This window comes from Dermacentor albipictus, chromosome 8 (genome assembly GCF_038994185.2).
Source record: "Dermacentor albipictus isolate Rhodes 1998 colony chromosome 8, USDA_Dalb.pri_finalv2, whole genome shotgun sequence".
Lineage (NCBI taxonomy): Eukaryota > Metazoa > Arthropoda > Arachnida > Ixodida > Ixodidae > Dermacentor > Dermacentor albipictus.
In genome coordinates, this window is record NC_091828.1 from 72,385,335 (window position 1) to 72,408,641 (window position 23,307).

General features: G+C 48.7%; 1 protein-coding gene across 4 annotated transcripts in view; it reads right to left on the reverse strand.

Moving 5' to 3' along the window:
* The window catches only part of LOC135920801 (uncharacterized), a 183,680-nt gene that overhangs the window by 156,406 nt on the left and 3,967 nt on the right, over positions 1-23,307 (reverse strand). For all 4 annotated transcript variants that reach the window (XR_010570318.1, XR_010570320.1, XR_010570319.1 and 1 more), the window contains one exon: positions 14,206-14,309. Coding sequence is in view for 1 of the 4 variants with exons in the window: in XM_065455067.1 (XP_065311139.1) it covers positions 14,206-14,309 (104 nt within the window). In the remaining 3 variants the exon portion in view is untranslated. The remainder of the gene's footprint in view (positions 1-14,205; positions 14,310-23,307) is intronic.

Below are 23,307 nucleotides of genomic sequence, written 5' to 3' on the forward strand. Positions count from 1 at the left end.
GATGAACGTCGTTGCCACCTCCTACGTCACCGTCGCCAGCTACGTCACAGTCATCTTCGCTTGTGGTTGTGCAACCCAAGGATCCCGGAACTTTCTGCGGGACTGATGGCGCCGACGCTGAAAAGGGGGTGGCCATGTACGACCGCGTCAGTGGAATCAACAGATGGGACCCTACACTAATGCTAGCTAACCTTTTGTTCTATATAAGAGGCACGTCATAGGTGTGGTACGAAAACCACGAAGAGGAGCTAACCAGATACCTGCTCGGACCAATGCAAAGAGACGTTGGCACAGTTGTTTAGCGAACCATGCGGCCGTAAAACTGCAGCCAGGCTGGAACTGGTCTCCCGTGCCCAATCCCGCACGGAGTCCTATGTCTCGTACATCCAGTACGTGCTGAAACGTCGTTTTAAAGTCGATCATGACATGACAGAGGCTGACAACATCGGGCATGTCCTTAAGCGCATTGCTGACGATGCCTTTAACCTGCTCATGTGAAATAGTTGCTCCACAGTTGATGCTATAATTAAAGTGTGCCGACAATTCGAGCAGGCCAAAAGTCGACGCGTCTTGCAACCATTCGCCGAGCTTCCCAATACTGCCGCAACGCCGACGTGCGAAGATCAGCCCACACAGCAGCATGCGTCGCCATCAGAGAACGTGGTGCGTCGTTCGATGTGAACTGGATGAGATGGCGACCGCAGCTTTCTGTTCGCGAAGCCCTGATGCTACCACTTTTCAGTTCCTCTCATACAAGCCATTGTTCGCCAAGTACTTGTAAATATTGGTTTACATTCTTTCTGTGCTGTCACCAATCCCAGAGCTAACGAACGCCCTTCTACTATTTTCGCTCCCCCCCCCCCCGACCACAACAAAATGCTCGGAAAAAGGGTCATCGAGTGATCAGCCAGCCCTTGAGCTTCACCTGTCGTCCTTCTGAAAAAGAAAGGTGGTACCTCGCGCTTTTGCTTCAATTATCGCCACTTAATCAAGATCACGTGAAAAGAGGTCTGCCCACTACAACGCATCGATGACGCCTTGGACTGCTTGCACGGAGCTTAATACCTCTCGTCTATCGATTGTCGATCCGGCTACTGGCAGAATTCAGATGTCGAAATCAACCGCGGGATGACGGCATTTATCACGCCGGATGGCCTTTATCAGTTCAAAGTAGTGCCCTTTCGTCTACACAATGCTCCTGCGACATTTGAACATATGATGAACTCTCTTCTGCGAGGCTAGTCTCTGTTACCTTGACGACGTTATTCCTTCTCCCACGTTCAGCAGCCCTCTTACACGACTCGATGCCATTCTTGTGGTATTCCGAAAAGCCGCCTTCCAACAAAACTTCCAGAAGTGTCAGGTTAGCGCTTTAGGACACCTCTTTGACGCATCTCGTGTCCAACCAGATCCAGAAAACGTTCATGCCGTACGCAGTTTCGCTGTGCCAGCTTCTGCTTCTGACATGCCCTGCTTCGTCGGCGTGTGTTCTTGCTTTCGCCGTTTCGTCAAAAACTTCGCCGCCGTTTTTCGACCTTTGACAGATGTTCTGAAGAAGAACACGCCACACTCACGGGCCCGGAGCAGGCTCACGCGTTCGCCACTCTTATCGAATTTCTGACCACACCTCCCATACTTGCCCACTTTGATGCATCTGCACTGACCGAAGTCCACACTGACGCAAGCGGCCACGGCATCACCCAACAACAAAATGGTACCGAGTCCATGATAGCTTATGCCAGCCGCCTGCTGTCATCTGCTGAGAGAAATTACTCCATCACCGAGCGGGAGTGTTTGGCTTTAGTTTTGGCTGTCGCGAAGTTCCGGCCATATTTGTACGGCCGAATGTTTTCTGTCGTTACAGACCACCGCGCACTCTGCTACCTGTCTTCGTTCCTGGACCCGATAGGACGGCTTGGTCGCTGGGCTTTGCGGCTTCAGGAATTTTCATTCATTGTTAATTACAGGACTGGGAGCCTGCACAAGGACGCTGACTGCTGCTGTAGTCGCCCCGTGGATGCCCCTCATCCTGCTGCGTATGATCCGGTTAACTGCGTAATGGCTTTTACTGACATGACCGACATGCGCGCTGAACTACGCGACGAATCCTTACAGTCCATCATCACCGGAGTGCAATCTGGTACCACTGACGGCACGTGCCGCATGTTAGTGCTGCATGACGGTATCATTACCGCCGCAATATCAACCCTGACGGCCCTGAGTTGCCCCTTGTCCTTCCTCGTCATCTGCGATCCGTCGCTCTCGAACAACCTCAGGATACGCCGACGGCGGGACACCTTGGAGTGTTTCGTACATACGACCGCATACGCCACCGGTTCTTCTGGCCGGGTCTCTACCATCTATGCATCGTTATGTCGCAACTTGCGAATTGTGTCAACGCCGGAAGAAACCTGCCCTGCCACCTGCCGGACGACTCCATCTAAATGAAGTTCCCTGTGAACCGTCCTTTCACATATGCCTTAATCTGCTTGGCCCTTTTCCGACGACGACTAAAAGGAATAAATAGATCGGCCGTCGCTACTGATTACGCGACATGCTACGCGATAACAAACGCGTTGCTGACTAGCTGCGCGACCAACATCGCTGAGTTTCTCCGCCGCGACGTCATTCTCTACCATGGTGCGCCTCGGCAGTTGCTTACAGATCACGGCCACTCGTTCTTGTCTCGAGTTGTCGACGACCTCCTCCGCTCTTGTGCCACTGAGCACTACCTCTCCACCGCCTAGCACCCACAAACAAAAGTTCCTACTAAACGTCTAAGCCGAACAATCAAAGAGATGCGGTCGATGTACGTCTCCAACGATCACCGCGACTGGGACTCCATGCTGGCCTACGTAACGTTCGCATTTAACTCGACCCGACATAACATCGTAGGATACTTCGTATCCTCATCGTATCTTTTATATTGTTACGGGAAGGTACGGGGATCGTTACCCCTCACCTCCACCAAAGATGTTACGGGAAGGAAGAAGCGTGCGTCTATTTACAGATGGCTTTTAATGGCTGAGCCAGCAAGCGTATAGCAGCGGTAATGCTACACTCTTCTTCGTCGTCTCCAAGGCCACCATCATCGTCCTCCTTTTCCCACGTTACCAACTGTGACAATATGGTCACGACCCCACATTGCCGTTTGACACCATCTTCCCTTCTGTACCATGCGTTGCAACTGAGTACGCTCGTGAAGTCATCGATCGCGCTCAAATGGCACGTCAATTCGCACCATCTCGTTTATTAGCCTTGCATCACATACAAAAAGAGCTTTATGACCGGTGCCATCGCGATGTTCAGTTCGCGCCAGGTGCTTGGGTGCTCTTTTAGTCACCATTTGATCGGGTTGCCCTGTCCAAGAAGTTTTTTCCTCTCGCTTCACATGCCTTATGAAGTCCTACGTCAAGTCAAACGACGTAAATTAGGAGATTTCGCCGCAACAGTTTGATGCATGCTCAATTGGGACACCTGTTGACGTCGTCCACGTTTCACAGCTGAAGCCATACTTCGCTCGTAATTTATCGCGTACCATGCGCTGAGACGGCGCTTCACTATCGGGGGATCCTGTTAAGAAGGATGAAAGAAGAGAGCGGAAGAAGAATATCACGGGATGCTGGCTGCTGTGTGTTGTTGGTGGTTAGCGATCTTAACTACTGCGACTAATTTTGTATATATATTGTAAATACAGTCTTTCGATACACCCAGCATCGCTGTAACAATATTACACGCAAGTATGAAAATATTGGGGACCACAAGATTGTTATTGAGCCCCTGGGAAACTGGATATTGGCGAGAGATGTGAATTTATTGCGGACATGTCGACCTAGAGAGCTCAATTCATTCGGGTGTTACCAGGAACAATGTGCGGCTCTAGTTGCACTAGACCTTTCTAAAGGATAATATAGATAGAATACTTTATTTTATTAGAGACGATGCAGGTTATTGAAGAACCTAAATACTTTGTAAAGTGGAGCACTGAATTCTTCCAGGGCAGAGAGAGTTTTACTCTGCACGAAGTGGAATTTCACAGGGAAAATTCACACGAATTGGCGGTGTTTTGAAAGGCGCGGTTATATATTCGATGTTGTTTATTACGTTGATCAGCCGCGTTCCTTGTCACCATAATGTAAGAACCTAAGTTTACGTTGATGATACATCGTTTTTTCGCTTTTCAAAACAATTATCAGTCTCTCAACGAGTGTTTCCAGTTATACTTATGTGATATAGAACCATGGTTGGCCGGTATGTGCCTTGCCCTCACTGGAAATACGAACGTTGTTCTTGTATTTTCTCTACAAGACCCAGTAATATATCCATTGCATGCCGTCACTCAATTATAGCACCAGTGGAAGAAGTTAAGTACCTTGAAATCATTTATGAGGGAAATCTTAACTGCCCAATTGCAAATACCAGCATCCTGCGTGCGGCTACATGCCCGATTATGGGCCCAGTGTTGTGCGCTGCATGCTGAAGTGCTGGACAGGCGCCGCATGGAAGGCGCTGGGTACTGGAGCGATGTGCAGCTCTAGAGTGAGAAGTGCGCGGTGTCTGACTGCCATAAATATTTCTTTCAATTACCGAAATCAACAGAGAGTGTATTAATTCAATAAAAAAAGAAAAAAAAGGTCTATGAAAAGTTACCACAATCATCATTTTCAGGCTATTTTATGTTTGCTACAGGACGAGGGCCTCTCCCGGCGATTTCCTTTTTCCCTTATCCTGCGTGAATCGATTCCAACTGGCGCCTGTGAATGTCTTAATTTTGTGATCCCATCTAGTCTTCTGCCGTCCTCGACTGCGCTTCCCCTTTCTAGGCATCCACTCTGTCACCTTTATGGTCCACTTGTTATCTGACCTGCGCCGTACACGCCCTGCCCAGCTCTATTTTCATTTCTTGATGTCAACTAGAATGTCGGCTATTCCCGTTTGCCCTTTGATTCACACCACTCTCTTCCTGTTTCTTGACGTGATACCTAGCATTTCCCGCTCCATCGCTCTTAGGGCGGTCCTTAACTTCTTCTCGAGCTTCTTTGTCAATCTCCAAGTTTCTTCCCCATATGTCAGCACCAGTAGATTGCACTGAGAATACAATATTATTTTCAATGGTAATGGGCTTCCCGTCAGGTTCTGAGAATGTCGGCCGTATGTGCTCCAACACATTTTTATTCTTTTGTAAATGTCTTTCTCGTGATAAGGGTTCCCTGTGCGTAATTGGCCTAAGTAAACATACTCCTTCAGAAAATCTAGAGGCTGACTGGCGCTCATGAACTTTTGTTTCCTTGCCAGGCTATTGATTATCTTCGTCGTATCCATGAGAATCTTCAGCCCCTCCCTTACATTCTTTGCAAAGGCCCTCAATCATTTGTTGTAACTCTCCTGACTGCTGCTGAACAGGACAATGTCATCTGCAAACTGAAGGTTACTGAGATATTTGCCGCTAATCCTTGCTGCTGAGCCTTCCCAGCCTAATAGCTTGTATATTTCTTCCTAGCATGCATTGAATAAAATTGGAGAGAATGTGTGATTGTCTGACTCGTTTCTTTATGGGTATCTCTACTTTTCTTGTGGAGAATCAAGGTAGCTGTGGAGTCTCTCTAGATTTCTTCAAGGATATTTCCTAACCCTCCTCCAGTACTTTTTCATTGACTAATGTCTCTATGAGTGCTGATATCTCAACTGAACTAAAAGACTTGCGCTAATTGAGCTACCGCGATGTTGTTTCCCCATCCACTTTATTGGGTACTTATGCGTCATATATCTATATTATATATATATATATATATATATATATATATATATATATATATATATATATATATATATATATATATATATATATATATATATATTGTTACGGGAAGGAAGAAGCGTTCGTCTATTTACAAGTGGCTTTTAATGGCTGAGCGAACAAGCGTAGAGCATCAATACTCTTAAACACTTCGTCGTCTCTAAGACCACCATCAGCGTCGTCTTCTTTCCACATTACCGACTGTGACATCACCCCCGTCGGAAAATGCACCTGATTGGTGCGGCTCATCGGTCGAAGAAAGGTAAGGTTTGAGACGGCTGACGTGGATGATGTCAGAGAGGGGTGAAGGCACCGTGGCATTCAGCGGAGACACTTCATATGTGACAGGGGTCACCTGGCGAAGGATGCGGTAAGGGCCATAGTATCGCGAGAGGAATTTCTCGGAAAGACCAACATGCCGAGCTGGATACCATACTAGCACAAGAGCGCCTGGTTCGTAGTTCACGTCGTGATGGCGCTTGTCGTAACGGTACTTCTGGCGTGTCTGGGAAGCAGACAGACGAATGCGGGCAAGCTGGCGTGCTTGGGCCCCTGTGGCTATGACATCCCGAGTGTACTCTGTCGGCGAGTCGAGCGTGGTCGAGAGGAGTGTCTCGAAAGGCAAAGTCGGCTCACGGCCGAAGAGGAGATAGAAGGGTGAATAGCCAGCTGTGTCGTGGCGCGAGGAATTGTAGGCGAACGTGACAAATGGTAGAGCAATGTCCCAGTCGCGATGATCGGAGGAAACATACATTGCGAGCATGTCCGTTAATGTGCGGTTCAGGCGTTCCGTAAGACCGTTAGTTTGAGGATGGTAAGCGGTAGTAAGTTTATGTTTAGTAGCACATGATCGAAGTAGGTCGTCTTTGACTTTGGCAAGAAAGTATCTGCCACGATCGGTGAGAAGTTGACGAGGTGCACCGTGGTGGAAGATAACGTCGTGAAGCAAGAAATCAGCGACGTCTGTAGCGCAGCTGGTCGGTAGGGCTGTAGTAATGGCATAGCGAGTTGTATAGTCCGTAGCGACGGCAATCCACCTATTTCCGTCCTTGGATATAGGGAATGGTCCAATGAGATCAAGGCCAACGCGATAAAAAGGTTCGGCCGGTATATCCAAAGGTTGCAGCAGTCCGGCAGGAGGCACAGCTGGCCTTTTTCGGCGTTGACATGACTCACACGCGGCAACATAGCGCCGGACGGAGCGGTTGAGACGCGGCCAGAAAAACCGTCGCTGAATTCGGTCATAGGTCCGCGTGACGCCAAGGTGTCCAGCGGTGGGAGCGTCGTGCAGTTGCTGCAGTACAATCGTTTTCAGATGAGACGGAATGACGGTTAGGAGCTGGGGCCCATCGGGGTGCATGTTGCGGCGATACAGGATGCCATTTTGTAGTACGAACATGTGAAGGGATGGGTCAGACGGAGCAGAGAGCAGGCGTTCGATAATGGGGCGTAACGACTCGTCGCGTCGTTGTTCAGCGCCAATGTCTTGCAAGGCTGAGAGGGAAAGAACGCAGATCGGTGCGACATCCACTAAACCATCCGGTACATCGACGGGATGACGAGACAGGCAGTCGGCGTCCTGATGTAGACGACCCGGCTTGTAGACCACAGTGTAGGTGTATTCTTGCAGCCGTAGGGCCCAGCGACCGAGGCGGCCGGTGGGATCCTTGAGGGAGGAAAGCCAACAAAGGGCGTGGTGGTCGGTTGTAACTGTAAATGGTCGTCCATATATGTAGGGTGGGAACTTGCCCACCGCCCAAATGAGGGCGAGGCACTCGCGCTCAGTAATCGAGTAATTGCGCTCGGCGGGAGAGAGGAGGCGACTGGCGTAGGCGATAACGTGGTCGTGCCCACATTGGCGTTGAGCTAAAGCTGCGCCGATTCCGTAGCCACTGGCGTCAGTGCGGATTTCTGTCGGAGCGGAGGGGTCAAAATGGGCGAGAATAGGAGGTGTAGCAAGCAGCGTGATGAGCTGCGAGAAAGCAGACGCTTGTTCAGAGCCCCAATAGAAAGGAACGTCTTTCTTCAGGAGGTCAGTCAGGGGACGGGCAACATGGGCGAAATTTTCCACAAACCTGCGGAAGTAAGAGCAAAGACCCAAAAAGCTGCGAACATCTTCGGCACAAGTTGGTATAGGGAAATTCTGCACAGCATGAACTTTAGCGGGGTCGGGGCGAATGCCTGACGAATCGACAAGGTGTCCGAGCATAGTTATTTGGCGGTGACCGAAGTGGCACTTGGACGAGTTGAGCTGTAAGACAGCGGTGCGAAAAACAGAAAGAACAGATGAAAGTCGTTCAAGATGAGTCGCAAAAGTTGAAGAGAATACGATGACGTCATCCAAGTAGCACAAACAGATGGACCATTTCAAACCACGCAAGAGCATGTCCATCATCCGTTCAAAGGTCGCCGGGGCATTGCACAAGCCAAATGGCATTACTCGGAACTGATATAGGCCGTCTGGTGTGACGAATGCGGTCTTTTCACGGTCCATGTCATCCACGGCAATTTGCCAATATCCAGAGCGAACGTCTATAGATGAAAAATAAGTGGCACCGTGGAGACAATCCAGAGCATCGTCAATGCGGGGAAGTGGATACACATCTTTCTTGGTGATCGTGTTTAGATGACGATAGTCAACGCAGAATCACCAGCTGTTATCCATCTTTTTGACGAGAACAACAGGGGACGCCCACGGACTGGAAGAGTGTTCAATAATCCCTTTGGCAAGCATCTTGTCAACCTCGCTCTGGATAACTTGTCGTTCAGAGGGCGACACCCGGTATGGGCGTCTGCGAACAGGTACTGCATCGCCGGTATTTATCCGATGCGTCACGACCGTAGTTTGACGCAAAGGGCGATCGTTCAGATCGAAAATGTCGGACTAGGACTCGAGGAGGCCACGGAGCTGTGCGGCTTGTTGGGTGGAGAGGTCCGGTGCAATCATCTTTGTAAAGTCATCGGTCGGGGCTGATGCAGAAGGCGCAGAATGAGCAGTGGTCGAAGACGGCGCAACAGATAGAGCAGAAATGTGGCACTCGTGCGTTGGTGACAACGTGGCAAGAGACATGCCTCGAGGAACTACTTGCGGGCACTGTCCGAAATTTAGGATCGGAAGACATGTCTGATTGTCCGCAACAGAAACGATGGTGTGTGGGAAGGAGACATTGTGAGAAAGCAGGACTGACGTCGCGGGAGTGAGGACATAGTCTCCATCAGGTACAGGTGGGCTGGCTAAAACAGGGATGAAGGTTGCTGTAAGAGATGGCAGGCGTATAAAATCCGCGGAACAAAGCTGAGCTGGAGCTTGAGCAGGAAGGTCAATGGGAACAGGTAGGGGTAAGTCAAGTTGTACGACACCGGCGGAACAGTCAATCAGAGCAGAATTGGCGGACAAAAAGTCGAGCCCGAGGATCACATTGTGAGGGCAACGTTCAAGCACACTAAACAAAACGGACGTGTGGCGACCGGCGACACTGACACGAGCAGTACACATTCCAAGCACAGCCGGAGTTCCACCATCGGCGACCTGGAGCAGTCGAGTCGGAGCAGGAGTAAGTACCTTTTTCAAGCGCGTTCGAAGCTCCGCACTCATGATGGAAATTTGGGCTCCAGTGTCGATGAGTGCTGTAACGGGCAAACCATCCACGTCCACGTCCAGAAGGTTCCGATTAGTAGGCAGGGTCAGCAGAGGAATTTCAGGCTGGTGTTCTAGAGCAGCGTCACCTCCAGGAGCTGCCCCAGTTAGTTTCCCGTCGGAGAGCCACGACGGTAAGCTGGGGATGGAGAGCGACGCAGCTGGGGCGAACGGGAGTGGCGACTATGTGGTGGTGGCGATCGGCTGGTCGCGGTGGCTCGAGCGTTGTCAGGTACGTCTTCAACCTCGGTGGTGAGTGATGGCGGGCGAGGATTCAGTGGGGAGCGGCGGTAGGCGGGAAAGCTTGGTCGTGAGTGGGCTGGCCAGGAACTTCGACAGTGGCGAGAGATGTGGCCCACACGTCCACAGTAAAAACAGATGGGTCTATCGTCATGGGTGCGCCATTCGGCCGGGTTGCGATAGCTCGGATACGGACCGTATTGGCTCCGGTGAACAGGGGCAGAGGCAGCAGACGAAGCAAAGTCAGGACGGCTGGCGGAGCAGATGGATGGAAGACCTACATTCGCAAGTTCTTGGCGAATGACCGATTGAATGAGTCACACAAGCGGCCGGGAATCGTCAAAGCACTGCGTCACAGGCGTGGCAGGAGACGCTGCTTCGATTTCTCGCCGAACGATACGGACGACGTTCTCGGAGGAGGTGGGCTCACGCGGTGGACAAATGTCTTCGCACGTCGACGAAGCTGCGGTATTAGGTAGACGCGTGAACTGTTGAACTATGCGGCGACTCTTCGCGTCTTCAAAGCGGCGACATTCGTTAATGATCTCATTGACCGTTGTGATGTTCTTATAAACAAGCAGGTTAAACGCGTCGTCCGCGATGCCCTTTAAGACGTGGCTGACCTTGTGTGCCTCTGCCATATTGTTATCTACTTTGCGGCAGAGAGCGAGGACGTCCTGGATATAGGCCACGTATGATTCAGTGGACGTCTGTACACGGGTCCCAAGGTCCTTCTTTGCAGCACGTTGGCGGGCGATGGGTTTGCCGAACAAATCCCTAAGCTTCTGTTTGCACTGGTCCCAACTCGTAATCTCTTCTTCATGTGTTTCGAACCAGACCCGTGCTGTTTTCTTGAGGTAGATTATTACATTAGCCAGCATAAGCGTGTTATCCCACCTGTTGTGTGCGCTGATCCGTTCATAGTTCTGTAACCAGTCATCGACGTCAACGTTGTCAATCCCGGAAAACATGCCAGGGTCGCGAGGCTGGGCCAGGATGACCGTCGGGGGCGACGACGGGGCAGCGGTTGAACTGGCTCCTTCGGAAGACATGGCGGCCAGGTTACGTCCGCTGCGGAGCTCCGTCTTGCTCAAGTGATTACCCCGCACCTCCACCAATGATGTTACAGGAAGGAAGAAGCGTTCGTCTATTTACAAGTGGCTTTTAATGGCTGAGCCAACAAGCGTAGAGCATCGATACTCTTAAACACTTCGTCGTCGTCTCTAAGACCACCATCAGCGTCGTCTTCTTTCCACATTACCGACTGTGACAATATATATTTATATATATATATATATATATATATATATATATATATATATATATATATATATATATATATATATATATATATATATATATATATATATATATATATATATATATATATATATATATATATATATATATATATATATATATATATATATATATATATATATGCCCTGCTCGAAGAACGGTGTTCGAATATGTCGAGGTGCTCGTTGCTCGGTGCGTCAAGGTAAAAACATCCACTCACCGCGGTAATTCTGGCCACTTTCGATGCCGATTGCCTTGTTGAGTTCAGTGGCACAAACCATGACAAGATTAGCGCTGTCAAGAACTTACTTGTGGCCTCGTCTACTAAACATGTTCGGAGTTTTGTGAGATCATGTTCGTATTTCCGCCGTTTGATACGTAATTTCGCCATCCCAGCCCGGCCCCTAACCGATCTTTTAAAGAAGCATGTCCCCTGCTCGTGGGGCCGCGACCAAGCCACTGTATTCTCGGCACTGACGAACTTCCTCACTTCCCCGCCTATATTGTCTTACTTTGGCCCATCGGCGACTACTGAAGTTCGCACAGACGCTAGTGGGCATGGAATCGGCGCCGTCCTAGCTCAGCACCTGCATGACCAAACACGTGTTACTGCATATGCCAGCCACCTTCTCTCCGCGGCTGGACGGAACTATTCGGTCAAAGAACGCCAGTGCCTTTGTTTGGGCTGTCACGAAAGTTCGCCCGTATTTGTGCGGCCGCGCAGTCTCGATTCTTACCGACGACCACGTTTAACGGTTACCGGCAAACGAAACATGAATATAGACCGATACACCAAACAAATTTTTAATGTAACACAGCGGTAGGTCCCCGTCAAATCTACATACATCCGCAACATGGGTTACACTGGGTTTGACCCCTCTCCTTCCCACTGGTATCTTTCCCGAGTTCCTAAATTGGTTCACAAGTTGTCACAACGTCCTAATGAGTCACGCGCGGTGTGGCGCTTATATGTCTTAGTCAGTGTAGTTCTTTCTCATTGCTCGGTGGCTACTGGCATCTCTGCTGAGAGTTGTATCCTTAGAATAGGCCTGGCTTGTCGAGCGGTGTTGTCGGTGAGGGCGAGGTTGTCCCCGTTTCATAGGATGGGGCCCTTGTGCTCGGACCAAGCCTTTGCTGGAGACCACGGTGCACAACCACGGGCGTGGAGAATGAATGAGCCACCGGTGTCCTCCTCCTGTTCGACCCTCCAGTCTCGACGTGCTTGGTACAGCGCCTTCTTCGCCCAGTGCTCTAGCTGACTTCTTCCGTCTTTTCCTCTGGCGGCGCTCTGCCATTTTCCACCTCGCTCCTTCCAGGCCACCGTCAGCCTTCTTCCTCTTCCTTCTCCTCTCGCTTCTTTTTCTTCTTCTACTTCAGCTCGAGACACCACGTTCTTTGTCGCCTGTCATCGCCCAATCACCCAACTGGTCGCCTTCGTCGCTGGGCTCTCAGACTACAGAAATACACATTTTAGGCAATTTATGAATCTGGCAGGCTACATCAAGATGCCGATGGTCTTTTGCGACAATGCTTCGTGTGTGCTCTCCATATCTGATTTGCGCGACATATATATCCCAATATATTGCGGTGCGATGCACTCCGATAGTTTTACACTTGTTTATAGCATAACTTATTCCACAACATAATGCTTACTTCCGATCGAGAGTTCCCAGATTGAGCGCTTAAGTCGTTCTTTAATATATTCTAATGCAATTGTCTCCGCGCAGGAAGTACACGTCGCGTCTGGAATTGATTCCTGGCAGGTGCTTTTTCTCGAGTAGCCTAGCTTTCCCGCTTCGCTTGGCTCCTGCAGATCATGACCATGTGCGGGGCATTGCTCGAATGCACATCCCGTCAACACAAAAAAGAAAGAAGAAAAAGTGACCTTCTTTATACCTGCAGCAAAAACGACACTAGGCTTGCAGCGGTGTGCCCTTAGCATGCGTGGCCAGTGACTCTAGGGTAAGCTCGGAAATCAATTTTTTCCCTTTTCCTCTTTCTTTCGTTTTGTGTAATCGCTTTAGAATTCTGAACTGGTTAAATTTTCAAGGTATGACAGTATGGAGCGCTGAAGAGTAATCTGTGTCTAATCAGCATTAAGACAGAAAATCAAGAAATTACTCTGTTCGCGTTCGAGCGTTGTTCAGTGTGGTTTTCTGCTTCAAATAACAAGCTTTATCTCTGTATCTCTGAACATCTTCACGGACGCTTGCGGTTCCAAACCACACAGCCAAATCATCCGTAAAGTATTTTAGCACTTATTTATGTTACCTTGCCGGGAGATTAGCGCTAGCTTTCGCACCACGTAAACATTATATCCCGACATATCGCGGTGAGATGCGCTCCAATAGTTTTACACTTCGTCATAGCATAACTTTTCGCCATATGATGCTTACTTCCCATTGATAGTTCCCTGATTCAGCGCTTCACTCGTTCATTAATGTCTTCCGACACAGTTGTCTCCATGCAGGAAGTACACGCCACCTCTGTGATCAAATCACTGGCAGCTGCTTTGACCCGAGTAGCACTGCCTTCTCTATTGTCTACAGAAGAGACCTTTGCAGATCGTGACTGCGTGGGGCGCGTTGGTCGAATGCACATCCTGTGATAAAAGAGACCTTGATACCTGCAGCAGCAGACGACACTAGTCAGACGGCGGTGTACCCTTAGCGTGCGTGACCAGTGGCTCTAGGGTAAGCTCGGAAATCCATTTTTTTTTCGCTTTTCCTCTGTCTTTGGTTTGTTTTCTCGTCTTAGAATTCTGAAATAGTTAAAATTTCTAGCTATGACAGTATGGAGCGCTGCAGAATAATCACTGTCGAGTCGGCGCGACTGAAAATCAAGAAATCTTTCACTTTGCGTGTGAGCGCTGTTGAGTGTGGTTTTAGACTTGTCCATCGCAGATAATTGAAGTGTGTTTTTAGCATTGTAGGATTATGTGGGCTAGGCTTCTCCGTCATATAGTGGCCTGGCGGCCTGCAGCGTTATCTGGTCTATCTCGGTTCCTCAGTTGCCCTAGTCAACAGTTCGAATGGGCGTTTTTTTTATGTGAAGGTGGTAAACTCGAATTCACTTCCTACAGTACACTACATTTCCTGGCTTGGAGTGATTCCTGACACTCTCAACAATGCCGAACGCCAGAGTGGCTTTACTAATACATGCACAACCAAATTTGGAAGACCCACTAAGCTGCACAAATAGCGCTCCCCCACCAGATCAGAAATTAGCCTACCTGGTGCAGTATTCGGCCACTGACTCCCAAATCACTCATTCGATAAACCAGTGGCCTTCCGATCCCAGCAGCTGCGGAGCACCCGACCAAGGTGGCGGTCAGACCTGCAACGCAGCAGAGGGTGATGAGAATCTCTGGACCTGGACAGGCAACGTTTGACACCCAAACTCTCGAGTGAAGCTAGCTTCGCAGGACTCTTTGAGGAGCTATCAGGAATTGTTCAGGATATCATTGGCCTTAGTGAGATTAGAACTGGTGAGGCTTATACAGTGCTGATTAATGGTCAAGACCTCTGCTGTCGGGTACTCCGAGATACGAAACAGTGCGTTGTAGGATTCCTAATATATAGGGACATCGCGGGCAACACTGATAGGTATAGAATAGGTATAGAATAAACGTAGTACAAGCCTACGCTCCAGTGTCCAGTCATGATGATGAAATACAACACTTTTATGGAGATGTTGAATTAGAGATTATGCAAGTGCAAACTCAATATACTATATTCACGGGCGACTTCAATGCAGAAGACTTCCCTGCAATCCAGCACTTGGCAACTACAGCGTCGATTCTAGGAATAGCAGAGGAGAGATGTTGTTATGATTCGCGGAAAGGAATAAGCTTCGAATATTGAACGCCTTCTTCAAGAAGCGTACCAACAGAAAGTGAACCTATAGAAGCCCCAATCGTCAAACAATAAATAAAATAGATTTCATAATTTCTATGACCCAAGCATAGTGCGGGATGTAGAAGTGTTAGGCAGGGTGAAGTGCAGTAGTCATAGGTTAGTCAGGACTAGTATTCACCCCAATTTGGAGAGTGAAAGAGTAAAATTAGTCGAGAGGAAGCAGGTCAACCTAGACGCATTAAGGGTGAAAGGAGACCAGTTCAGGCCACTAATTGCAAACAAATATGCAGCCTTAGAGCAGAGAGGCGAAGATGACATATAGGCAATAAAGCTGTAACTAGACTCACTTCAGAAACAACAATTAAAGCGGTAGGTAAGGTACCAAGGCAACCAGTAGGTAAGCGCTTCGAACTAACGGAAGGCCTAAAAAGAAACGACAAAGAATGAAAGTGTAAAACTCAATGAGATAGAATTCACGGAACTGTAACAACTGATCAACAACGAGAAAAAAGGGATATTTGAAATTCTAACATGGGAATGAGTGAGCCAGCCGCAATGGAGGCAGCCTGAAATCAGTTAGAAGAAAACTATGCTTAGGACAACCCATGATGTATGCACTTAAAGATACGCGGGGTAATTAGCAATTTCGAAGATAAAGTAACAGGAGCGGAAGAGTTTATGCTGTCATGTACAGTACCCATAGCAGCCATGATAGCTTCATTCGAGGTAATAACGAACAGGCTGCAGAAGCTCCTTATATAAATAGTGATGAAGTTAGCAGGGCGTTATAAGACATGAAGCGTAGAAAAGCGACTCAAGAAGATGGCATATCAGTTGATTTAATCAAAGGTGGAGAAGATATCATGCTCGAAAAACTGGCGGCTCTTTATAAGAGCTGTCTCACAACTTCAATGGTCCCAGAGAATTGGAAGAATGCAAGCATTACACTAATGCACAAAAATGGAGACGTTAAAGAATTCAAAAAGTATAGGCCCAATAGCTTACTTCCAGTATTGTATAAAATATTCACCAAGATAATTTCGAATAGAATAAGAGCAACACTGGACTGCAGTCAACCAAAAGAACAGGCTGGCTTCAGGAAGGGATACACTACATTGAATCCTATCCATGTCGTTAATCAGGCATAGAGAAATCCTTAAAATACAATCAACCTCTCTATATGACTTTCGTAGATTACGGAAAGGCATTTGGTTCAGTTGAGATATCAGCAGTCATAGAGACATTAGGCAATGAAAAAGTACGGGAGGAGGGTTAGGAAATATTCTTGAAAAAATCTAGAGAGACTTCACAGCTACCTTGATTCTCCACAAGAAAAGTAGAGATACCCATAAAGAAAGGAGTCAGACAATCACACATAATCTCTCCAATTTTATTCAATGCATGCTAGGAAGAAATATACAAGCTATTAGGCTGGGAAGGCTCAGCAGCAAGGATTAGCGGAAAATATCACAGTAAGCTTCAGTTTGCAGATGACATTGTCCTGTTCAGCAATGCCCAGGAGCGTTACAACAAATGATTGAGGGCCTTTGCAGAGAATGTAAGCGTGGGGTTGAAGATTCTCATGGATACGACGAAGATAATCAGTAGCCTGGCAAGGGAACAAAAGTTCATGAGCGCCAGTCAGCCTCTAGATTCTCTGAAGGAGTATGTTTGCCTAGGCCAATTACGCACAGGGAACGCTTATCACGAGAAAGACATTTACGAAAGAATAAAAATGGGTTGGAGCACATACGGCCGACATTCTCAGATCCTGACGGGAAGCCCATTACCATTAAAAATAATATTGTATTCTCAGTGCAATCTACTGGTGTTGACATATGGGGAAGAAACTTGGAGATTGACAAAGAAGCTCGAGAAGAAGTTAAGGACCGCCCTAAGAGCGATGGACCGGGAAATGCTAGCTATCACGTCAAGAGACAGGAAGAGAGCGGTGTGCATCAAAGGGCAAACGGGAATAGCCGACATTCTAGTTGACATTAAGAAATAAAAATAGAGCTCGACAGGCCGTGAAATGCGTAGGTCAGATAACAGGTGGACCATAAAGGTGACAGAGTGGATGCCTAGAAAGGGGAAGCGCAGTCGAGGACGGCAGAAGACTAGATAGGATCACAAAATTAAGAAATTCACAGGTGCCAGTTGGAATCGATTGAAGCAGGATAGGGGTAACTGGAAATCGCAGGGAGAGGCCCTCGTCCTTTAGCAAACATAAAATAGGCTGATCATGATGATTGTGGTAAGTTTCCATAGAACTTTTTTAAATTGAAATAATACACTCTCTGTTGATTTCGGTAATTGAAAGAAATATTTATCGCAGCCAGACGCCGCGCACTTCGCTCCAGTACCCAGCGCCTTCCATGCGGCGCCTGTCCAGCACTTCAGCATGCAGCGCGCAACACTGGGCCCATAATCTGGCATGTAGCCGCACGCAGGATGCTGGTATTTGCAATTGGGCAGTTAAGATTTCCCTCATAAATAATTTCAAAGTACTTAACTTCTTCCACTGGTGCAATAATTGAGTGACGGCATGCAAAGGATGTATTACTGGGTCTTGTAGAGAAAATACAAGAACAACGTTCTTATTTACAGTGAGGGCAAGGCGCATACCAGCCACCCGTTGTTCTACATCGCATAAGTATAACTGGAAACACTCGTTGTGAGACTGAATATCATTTTTCAAAGCGAGAAAGCGCTGTGTCATTAACGCAAACGTACGTGCTTACATTCTGGTGACAAGGAACGCAGCTGATCAACGCATTAAACAACATCGGATATATAACTGCGCCTTTCAAAACACCGCCAGTTCGTCTGAATTTTCCTGATGAAATTCCACTTCGTGCACAGTAAAACTCTCTCTGCCTTGCAAGAATTCACCGCTGCACGTTACAAAGTATATAAGTGCTTCAATACCCGGGATCGTCTCTAATAAATTAAGATATTCTACCTATCGTACGTTTCAGAAATGTCTAGTGCAACTATAGCCGCACATTGTTTGTGGTAACATGCCGAAAAAATTGAGCTCTCTCGGTCAACATGTACGCAATAAATTGACATCTCTGGCCAATATCCCATTTTTCAGGGGCTCAATAACTATTTTGTGGTCCCCAATGTTCTCATATTCGCGTGTAATACTGTTACGGGATGCTGGGAGTATATAAAAACTGTATTTACAATATATATACAAAAAGAGTCGGAGTAGTTAAGATGGCTAGCCATTAGCAACACACAGCAGCCAGCGTCCTCCGATATTTTTCTTTCTCTCACTTCTTTCATCCTTCCGTAGCAGAATCCCCGGGTGGTAAAGCGCCCTCTCGCCGCATGGTAGGCGAAGAACTGCGAGCGAAGTATGGCTTCCGCCCCGAAACGTTGACGACGTCAACATGTGTCGGACTTGAAGATGCACCAAACTGTAGCGGCGAAATCTCGTAATTTACGTCGTTAACTTCAAGTAGGACTTCATAAGGCCACGTGTAGCAAGAGATAAGTTTCTGGGATAGGCCAACCCTACGAAATGGCGACCATAGGAGCACCCAAGCACCTAGCGCGAACTTAATATCGCGATGGCAGCGGTCGTAACGCTCTTTTTGTATATGCTGCGAGGGTAATAAACGAGATCGGGCGAATTGACGTGCCATGTGAGCGCGATCGATGACTTCACGAGCGTACTCAGTTGCAACCCGTGGCACAGAAGGCAAGATGGTGTCGAACGGCAATGTGAGGTCGCGACAATACGAAAGACAAAAGAGTATCCTGCACTGTCATGTCGGGACGAGTTATAAGCGAACGTCACGTAGGCGAGCGCGGCGTCCCAGTCGCGGTGATCATGGGAGACGTACATCGACAGCATCTCTGTGATCGTTCGGTTGAGACCGTTCGCTTAAGACTGTTAGTTTGTGGGTGGTAGACGGGGGACAGCACGTACTCAGTGGCAAAAGAGCGGAGGAGGTCGTCGACAATTCGAGACAAGAACGAGCGGCCGCGGTCTTTAACTGTCAAGGTGTACCGGGGTGGAGAATGACGTCGCGAAGGAGAAAAGGGGCGACGTCTGCTGTGCAACTAGGCAGCAACACCTTTGTTATCGCTTAGCGTGTCGCGTAATCAGTAGCGACGGTGATCTACTTATTCCCTCTAGTCGTCGTCGGAAAAAGGTGAAGCAGGTCAAGGTCTACGCGAAAGAATGGTTCTGAGGGGAGTTCGATTGGATGGAGTCGGCCTGCGGGTGGCAGGGGATGTTTTTTCCGGCACTGGCAGAATTCGCAAGTTGCGGCGTAACGACGCACAAAGCGGTGCAGACACGGTCAGAAGAACCGGCGTCGTACGCGGTCGTACGTACGCCAAGCTCCACGGAGTCCCGCCGTTGGTGCATCGTGAAGTTGTTCGAGAGCGATGGATCGCAGATGACGAGGAAGGACAAGGATCAACTCAGGACCGTCAGGGTTAATATTGCAGCCGTAGAGAATGCCATCGTGCAGCACGAACATGCGGCACGTGCCTTCAATGCTGCTTGATTGCACGCTGGCAATGATGTGCTTAAGGATTCGCCGCGTTGTTCTGCGCGCATGTCGATCGAGTCAGTAAAAGCCATCACGCAGCTCACCTGGTCCTGCGCAGCAGGATCAGCGGGATCCACGGGGTGACGAGAGAGGCAGAGTCCTTGTGCAGGCGCCCAGTCTTGTAACTGACAATAAATCAAAATTCTGGGATCCGCAAAGCCCAGTGACCAAGCCGTCCTATCGGGTGCCGGAGGGAAGACAACCAGCAGAATGCGTGGTGGTCTGTAATGACCGAAAACGTGCGGCCGTACAAATATGGCCGGAACTTGGCGACAGCCCATCTAAAGCACAAAACTCCTGCTTGGTGATGGAGTAATTTATGTCAGCAGGTGACAGCAGGCGGCTGGTGTAAACTACCACGGACCCGGTACCGTTTTGTTGTTGGGCGAGAATAGCGCCGATGTCATGGCCGCTTGCGTCAGTGTGGAGTCAAAGTGGGGAAGTATGGGAGGGGTGTTCAGAAGCCCGATGAGAGTGGCGAACGCGTGAGCCTGCTCCGGGCCCCATGAGAATGGCGTGTTCTTCTTTAGATGATCTGTCAAAGGCTGAGCAACGTCGGCAAAGTTTTCGACGAAACGGCGAAAGTAAGAACAGAGGCCAATGAAGTAGCGCACGTCAGAAGCAGAACGGGGCACAGTGAAATTGCGTACGGCACGAACTTTTTCCGGATCGGGTTGTACACCGAATGCGTTAAACAGGTGTCCCAACGCGGTAATCTGACGGCACCCGAACTGACACTTCGTGGAGTTGATTTGGAAGCCGGCTTTTCGCAAGACCGCAAGAATGGCAACGAGTCGGGTAAGGTGGCTGCCGAACGTGGGAGAAAAAACAATAACGTCGTCAAGGCAGCAGAGACAGGTGGTCCATTTGTAGTCTCGCAGGACAGTGTTCGTCATACGTTCAAGTGTCTCAAAAGCATTACATAGGCCAAAAGGCATGACTTTGAACTGATATAAATCTTCCCGCGTGATGAAGGCCGTCTTCTAGTAGTTCATTTCATCAACAGAAATCTGTCAGTAGCCGTATCGAAGATCGATGGAGCAGAAGTATTTAGCTCCGCGCAAGCAGTGCAAGGCGTCATCGATGCGTGGTAGTGGTCAGACGTCTTTTCGCATGATCCTGTTCAAGTGGCGATAATCGAAGCAAAAGCGCCTGGTACGATCTTTCTTTTTCACAATAATGACAGGCGTTTTGTCTACTTGTGATTGGATGACTCGAGGTTTAGCATGCGATACACGATAGGGACGCCTACGAATAGGATTCGCGCCTCCAGTGCTGATACGGTGGTGAACAACACATGTTTGGCCTAAAAGCCCGTCACCGAAATCAAAGATCTTACTGTACAATTCAAGCAGGAGACAAATGTTCCTGGCCTGTGCAGAGGTGAGATCAGGTTCAATCTTTTTGGCGAAGTCATCCGTTATGTAACCAGAGCTGCGAGCTGCAATTAGCGCTAATAAACAACTCTCGGGATTCAGACTTTCAATGTAAATTTCTAATCACTAGAAACACTGACCAAGAACATGCCGGCCGGAACCACTTGAGGGTACAGGCTGAAATTCAGAAGCGGTAGAACGACGTCGTTATTAGTAATCCTGACCAGCGTATGTATAATAGCAACGTTCCGGTCCAAAAGCACGTCGTTGATGGGGTGAAGCACATATTCACCATCAGGAACTTGTGGTAAGGCGGTCAAAGTGACGTATCTGCCTCGGGTGAGAGACGCACATTGTGAAGCGAGCGCAAGTGCGCTGGGGCGGTGCTCGGAGCATCGGCGAGTTGAGGCAGTTCTAACTGAAGAACGCCAGTAGCGCAGCCGATGAGAGCAGAATGAATGGATAAAAAGTCCAATCCAAGGATAACTACTTGAGGGCAGTTGTCGATCACAGCAAGGAGAACAGAAGTAGAGCGGCCGGCTACACTTAAACGCGCAGTACACATTCCAAGACGAAGAAGAACGCCGCGCCGGCCACACGAAACACTCGGCAGCTGCTGGGTGAGCACCTTCTTTAAACATCTACGTAGGCAAGCACTCATCAGAGATACGTGCGCCCCAGTGTCGATGAGTGCTTGAACAGATGCGCTGGCTATATTAACGTGATTTGCATTTCTCCTTTTGGGCACACTCGAAGGATTCGCTGCAGTATTAGGCAATGCAGCACCACCGCCGAGAGTTGCATTTCTTAGTTTTCCGATAGGGTGCGGCCAAAACCCACAATTGATGAAAGGCGATGCGTTTGCGGCGAACAAGATTGGTGTCCGCGCGGCGATGGTGATCGACTGCACCACGTGTTGCTAGCAGTGTTGTCGGCGCTGTTAGACGGCTCAGGTTCGTCGGCATGCGAGGTGTTGAGAGCCACGAGTTGCGACAGTATCTGGCGATATGACCAATGCGGCGACAGGTGAAACACATAGGCTGGTCGTCCGCAGTTCTCGACTCAGTCGGGTTGCGATAACGCGGACAGAAGCGTCAGGGTGGAGCGAAAATAGTAGAAGGGCGTTCCTTAGCTTTGGGATTGGCGAAAACATAGAGAATGCAAACCAATGTTTTCGAATTCCTGGAGAAAGATGGCTTGTACGAGGTGAACTGAAAAAGTGGTAGCGTCAGGGCCACGCGAACAGAAAGCTGCGGGGGCCATCGCATCCAGTTCACGTCTAACGATTCGCACCACGGCTTCTGATGCCAACGTATGCTGCTGCGTAGGCTGATCTTCATATGTCGACGTTGCGGCAGTGCTGGGAAGTCTGGCGAATGTTTGGAAGACGCATCGGCTTTTGGCCTGCTCGAATTGTCGGCACTCTTTAATGATACCACGGACTGTAGTGCAGCTTTTGCACATGAGCAGATTAAAGGCGTCGTCAGCAATGCCCCTAAGGACGTGCCCGACTTTCTCAGCCTTCTTTGATGTCGTGATCGGCTTTGCGACAAAGTGCCAGCACGTCCTGGATGTATGAGGCATTGGACTCTGTGGGAGATCGGGCACGGGAGGCCTGTTCCTGCTCTGCGGCAATTTTACGGCCAGCTGGTTTGCCAAATAATTATGCCAACTTCTCTTTGTATTGGTCTAAGCTGGTTAGCTCCTCTTCGTGGTTTTCGTACCACACCTTTGCCGACCCTCTTAAGTAGAAGAACAGATTAGCTAGAATAAGCGTACGGTACCATCAGTTGATTCCACTCAAGCGTTCGTACATGGCCACCTACTCTTCAATGTCGGAGCCATCGGTGCCGCAGAAAGTTCCAGCATCGTTGGGTTGCACAACAACAACCGAAGGTGACAGTGACATAGGTGGCGACGGTTATGTAGGAGGCGGCAACGACGTTGATCATGCGTGCTCACCGTCGTTCATGGTGTGGACGGTGATGAGACGTCCACTGTTGAGCTCCGTTTCAAGCTGTGGTACCCCACACAGCTAACCAATATGTCACGATGATGTTGGGAGCATAGAAAGACTGGATTGTCAATATCACTTGACGATATCAATATTGACACATCACTTCTACATGCGCCAAAGCATCACGTTCTCTTGGCTATCTACGACGCAGTTTGCGAAATGCCCCGCCAAACATTCGAAAACTCGCTTTCCAAACATTCATTTTGCCACAGTTAGAATTCGCCTCCCCAATTTGGTCCCCTCATCAAAATTGCCTAATAAATATGACGGAAATGATACAAAACAAAGCAGCCCGGTTCATATCCCGCAACTACAGTATAAACTAGAGCATTACTCAAATTAAACTAGACCTACTGTTGCCGCCATTAGATATCCGCCGCAACATCGCCCTTCTGTGCTTATTCCACAAATATATTTACACTAATAAACGAACCCGGTTGCACCTACAAATACCCTACTCTTTTTCACGCAGATTACATAATCAGTTCAGTTTCATGCGCATATACGGTAAAA